Source organism: Nicotiana sylvestris, chromosome 1 (genome assembly GCF_000393655.2).
Source record: "Nicotiana sylvestris chromosome 1, ASM39365v2, whole genome shotgun sequence".
NCBI lineage: Eukaryota > Viridiplantae > Streptophyta > Magnoliopsida > Solanales > Solanaceae > Nicotiana > Nicotiana sylvestris.
In genome coordinates this window covers 181,719,375-181,725,253 of record NC_091057.1, presented here as the reverse complement: position 1 = coordinate 181,725,253, position 5,879 = coordinate 181,719,375, and the positions used below count along the sequence as shown (strand labels likewise).

Sequence of the window (5,879 nt, the reverse complement as noted above, 5' to 3'; positions counted from 1 at the left end):
GAATTTTCTCTCTCTTTCTCTGCAATATTGTTCTTCTACTTTTATTGTTTTATTACACGTTATCAGCACGAGACTCTACCGTCTCAAGAAGCTCTTTGAGAAGATTAAGGTAACTTTTCTCCTCTTTTTAATTATGACTGACATTATGAAAAGAAAGTTCGTTGCCCTTGAAATTTCGGGCAAGAACTATATGACATGGGTGTTGGATGCTGAAATCCATTTAGATGCAATGGGTCTTGGAGACGCCATTAAAGACAAAACTAAAGCATCCACCCAAGACTGTGCTAAGGCCTTGATTTTCTTACGCCATCACCTTGATGAAGGGTTGAAAATAGAATATCTCACAGTCAAAGATCTACTTGTTTTGTGGAATGACTTAAAGGAAAGATATGACAACTTAAAGTTGGTCACTCTTCCACAAGCACGATATGATTGGGCTCATCTGAGGCTCCAAGACTTTTAAGTCTGTTTCTGAATATAATTCTGCAATGTTCAGAATTACTTCTAAATTGAAACTTTGTGGAGATACTATCACTGATTATGATATGCTTGAAAAAATGTTCACAACGTTTCATGCCTCCAATATGGTCTTGCAACAGCAATACAGAGAGAAAGGTTTCAAGAAGTACTTTGAGTTGATTTCTCTTCTCCTTGTGGCTGAGCGAAATAACGACTTGCTCATGAGAAATCACGAAAATCGACCCACTGGGTCTACACCATCGCCTGAAGTGGATGAGGTGTATTCTCATTATACTAAGCGTGGAAAAGGCCGTGGCCCTATTCGTGGTCGTAGTCGTGGTCATGGTCGTGGTCGTGGCCGTGGACAAGGAAGAAATTTTCCTGGTGTTAATCAGCCCCCAAAGAAAAATAACCACCAAAAGTGGAAAGGGAAAGATGAGAAGCCAAAGACAAATGGTTCAGAAACCGAATGTTATCGTTGCGGTGGAAAAGGGCATTGGGCAAATATTTGTCGTGTACCAAGACATTTGGTTGAGTTTTATCAAGCATCTCTAAAGAACAAAGGCCCTGAAGCTAATTTTGTCTCTGACAATAATTTTGACATCACCCACTTGGATGTGGCAGACTTCTTTGAGCGCCCTGATGGAAAAATAGACCACTTGATCGGTTATGGATCCGTGGTTAAAGAAGATTAAGTAGTCTGATTTTATTTTATTTTGCTTATTCGTATTAGTTAGCAAATAAACATCATGTAATTATCGTAGTTTACATGAGTAGTAGTTTTAATTAGTATGTAGAATTAGTATAATCTGTCATTGAATAAAGTTTGATAGTGGTCAAAATTTGTAGTCGGTATCAGTTGAAACTATTTGCTAAAGTTTTTAAATCAACTGACACTATACGAATTTTTAAGCCAGGCGTGAATCCATGTTTGCTACTGTAATGCAGCAACATAAGTTAGTTTTTTCATCTCCACTAATCGGTGCTAAACGACAAATAAAAACAACTATTATTCGTTAATTAAGAGCATAACTGTCTAACCTTCAACTCCTCCTTCAATAGTTTCAAGAGCATCATATCCGTAAAGTGCATGCCTTCTGAAAACACACTCCGTACCAACATATATTGGTCCTTGTATACCATCTAAGCCTTTCATGTTAATCTGTAAAGAATTTCAAGAAATTTTGTTTTCTAATCAAGTTGTTCAATCAAAGATTGTGCCTTACGGAATTTTTTTCTTTATCTCTGAAAATACTAATATTTATTCGTATATTTCTTTTTGTATGTCAACCTATGGGAAGCAAATATGGATATTCCACAAAGCAAACTTGGATCAAGTTCAATTGTAAAAATATTTGTTTAATTGATTCATGTACGACACATACAATATTCAAAGAGAAGAAATATTTCTCTCATTTAAATATGTGTAAGGCATATGTTACTACAATTTCTGGTAGTAGTAAATTAATTGAAGGCTCTGGAAGAGCTACTATAACTCTGCCTAAGGGAACAATACTTATCACAGAGAATGCAATGTTCTCCTCCAAGTCCAAGAGGAACTTGTTGAGTTTTAAAGATATCCGTTGAAATGGATATCATATTGAGACAATAGATGAGAATAATCTTGAATATCTCATCATTACCAAGAATTTCTCTGGCCAAAAGAGGGTTATTGAGAAATTCCAATCTTTATCTTGTGGCCTGAATTGGACAAGAATTAGTGCAATTGAGGCACATTCTACCGTAAATCAAAAGGTTACTGATTCCAATACTTTTGTACTTTGGCATGATCGATTGGGACACCCTGGATCAATTATGATGAGACGAATTATAGAAAACTCAAATGGGCATTCATTAAAGAATTTAAAGATTCTTTTAAATAATGAATTTTCTTGCACTTCTTGTTATCAAGGCAAGTTAATTATTAGACCATCACCAACAAAGGTTGGAATTGAGTCCCCTGCGTTTTTGGAACATATACAAGGGGGCATTTGTGGACCTATTCACCCACCTAGTGGGTCGTTTAGATAATTTATGGTCTTAATAGACGCATCTTCTAGATGGTCTCATATGTGCCTATTGTCATCTCGCAACCTCGCGTTTGCAAAATTAATGGCACAAATAATTCGACTACGGGCACAATTTCCCGATAATCCAATTAAGTCTATTAGACTTGATAATGCTGCTGAGTTTTAATCCCAAGCATTTAACGATTGTTGCTTATCAATTGGGATAAAAGTGGAACATCCTGTAGCTCATGTTCACACTCAAAATGGTCTTGCAGAGTCTTTAATTAAACGTCTGCAATTGATTGCAAGACTGTTACTCATGAAAACGAGGTTGCCCACTTCTGTTTGGGGTCATGCCATTTTTCATGCAGCAATGTTAGTTCGTCTCAGACCGACAAATTATCATAAATATTCCCCGTTGCAACTAGTTCTGGGTCATGAACCTAATATATCTCATTTAAGAATTTTTGGATGCGCAGTATATGTGCCTGTAGCACCGCCATGTCGCACCAAAATGGGTCCGCAAAGAAGGTTAGGAATATATGTTGGGTTTGAATCGCCCTCCATTATTCGCTATCTTGAAACATTAACGGGGGATTTATTCACTGCTTGATTTGCAGATTGTCGATTCGATGAGACACTTTCCAAAAATTAGGGGGAGAAGTTGGTGAAACCAAACGGGAAATTTTGTGGAAAATCCATCATTATCTCATCTTGATACACGTGCCTCTATTTGTGAAAAAGAGGTGCAAAAGATTATCCATTTGCAGAGAATAGCAAATCAAATGCCAGATGCATTTACGGATTTGAAAAGGATAACAAAATCACATATCCCTGCAGAGAATGTTCCAATCCGTATTGATGTCCCCGTTGGAAAATCTTCTAGTGTCATAGCTAATGAGTCAAAATCACGCCTAAAATGTGGTAGACCATTAGGTTCTAAGGATCGAAATCCTAGAAAAAGGAAAACAAATGATCAAAATGACACTACGAAAGAATCTTACGAAGAAATCCATGATTTAATAAATTCTAAGAATCATGAGGAAACCACTGAGCCCGAGACTCAAGAAAATAAGGAACTATCAATAAATCCAATCGATATTGAGACAAATTTGAATCGATTGGATATAGTGGTGGATTATGTCTTTGCATATAATGTTGCATCTAGCATTATGCAAGAAATTGAGGATCTTGAACCTCAATCTGTTGGAGAATGTCGACAAAGACTAGATTGGCCAAAATGGCAAGAAGCAATTCAATCAGAGTTGAATTCACTTGCAAAACGTGAAGTTTTTAGGCCTCTAGTCCAAACACCTAGCAGTGTTAAGCCTGTTGGCTATAAATGGGTCTTTGTACGCAAGAGAAAGAGAAAAATGAGGTACAAAGATATAAGGCACGCCTTGTTGCACAAGGATTTTCATAAAGGCCTGGTGTCAATTATGAAGACATATTCACCCGTTATGGATGCTATAACTTTCCGTTATCTCATTAGTTTTGCTGTCCATGAAAAGCTTAACATGCATTTAATGGATGTGGTTACCGCCTACCTTTATGGCTCACTTGATAATGAGATATTCATGAAAATTCCCGATGGATTTAAAATGCCAAACGCACATAATTCAAAGTCCCGGGAAATGTTTTCAATCAAATTGCAAAGATCGTTGTATGGTCTAAAGCAATCAGGACGAATGTGATATAATCGTCTTAGTGAGTATTTATTAAAGGAAGGCTATATAAATGATGTCATTTGTCCATGTGTTTTTATAAAGAAAACAACATCGAAATTTGTTGTACTTGTCGTATATGTTGATGACATAAACCTTATTGGAACTCCTATAGAACTCCAAAGGGCAATTGATTATTTAAAGAAGCAATTCGAGATGTAAGATCTCGGAAAGACAAAATTATGTCTTGGTTTGCAAATCGAACATTTGGCAAACGGAATTTTTGTTCATCAATCTACCTACATAGAAAAGGTATTGAAACGGTTTTACATGGATGGAGCACATCCATTAAGTACTCCGATGGTTGTTCGATCACTTGATGTGAATAAGGATCCATTCCGACCTCAAGAAGAGAATGAAGAGCTACTTGGTCCTGAAGTACCATATCTTAGTGCAATTGGTGCACTAATGTATCTTGCCAATACTACAAGGCCTGACATTACTTTTTCAGTTAACGTCTTAGCAAGATATAGCTCTGCTCCCACAAGAAGACACTGGAATGGAATCAAACACATATTGCGGTATCTAAAAGGGACTACCGATATGGGCTTATTTTATGGCAATAATTGCAGTCCTGATCTTATTGGTTATGCTGATGCTGGGTATTTATCCGATCCACACAAGGCTCGATCTCAAACATGTTATGTGTTTACCTGTGTAGGCATTGTCATATCTTGGCGATTGACTAAGCAATCAATTGTGGCTACTTCATCTAATCATGCCGAGATAATTGTTATTCATGAAGCAAGTCAAGAGTGTGTGTGGTTGAGGTCTATAATATATCTTATTCGAGACAAATGTGGTTTGAGATATGACAAACTACCCACGATTTTGTATGAAGACAATGCAGCATGCATAGCTCAATTAAAGAGAGGATTCATAAAAGGAGATAGGACAAAGCACATTTCACCAAAATTATTTTTCACACATGATCTTCAAAAGTATGGTGATATCAATGTGCAACAGATTCGTTCAAGTGATAATATGGCTGATTTGTTCACAATCTCTACCGACGTCAACCTTCAAGAAGCTAGTGCAGAAGATTGGGATGCGAAGGCTCAAGGATGTGAATTGATGCTCTCATCAAGTGAGTTAATGCGCGTTGCATTCTTTTTCCCTTACAAGGTTTTGTCCCACTGAGTTTTCCTTGCAAGATTTTTAACGAGACAACCAAAAGGCGTATCTATGTACTCCTTTTCCTTTTCTAGAATTTTTTTCCCATTGGGTTTTATTTTATTTAAGGTTTTTAATGAGGCACATTACTTATCGAGTAGACATTCAAGAGGGAGTGTTATGAATAGAATTCTATTTAGAGTGAATGTCTATCTTGTAGAGAGTTTTACTTTGTGGCTAAATCATTTTCCCCCTATAAATAGAGGGGTTCTACCCCATTGTAAATCATCCCAAAAATTCAATAAGAATTTCCTCTTCAATATTGTTCTTCTACATTTATTGTTTTATTACATGAATCACATTATGTTCCTTACGAGACATCCAATAAAACCAAAACTGATACATATCCAAATGGAGCGACAAATAATTAGTTCATTAGTACATAATTACATGGTATTGCTAATTCTAACGCAAGATGGTTCTACGTTTAAGGCCTTTGATCTTTAAATTAATGCTTTCAGCCAAATTATGGATCTCACTCTTATATGATATAGATGTTCAGTAAAATAAGTAA

The 5,879-nt window shown here is 36.4% G+C and overlaps 1 protein-coding gene across 1 annotated transcript; it reads left to right on the top strand.

Moving 5' to 3' along the window:
- Window positions 1-584: 584 nt before the first annotated feature.
- Window positions 585-1,154, top strand: LOC138877641 (uncharacterized). The gene has a single exon (XM_070157268.1). The coding sequence runs from the start codon at window positions 585-587 to the stop codon at window positions 1,152-1,154; it is 570 nt and encodes a 189-aa protein (XP_070013369.1).
- The last annotated feature ends 4,725 nt before the right edge of the window (window positions 1,155-5,879 follow it).

Excerpts from the sequence above, each read along its gene's own strand:
- LOC138877641 (XM_070157268.1), top strand. The coding sequence starts at position 585 with ATGGTCTTGCAACAGCAATACAGAGAGAAAGGTTTCAAGAAGTACTTT.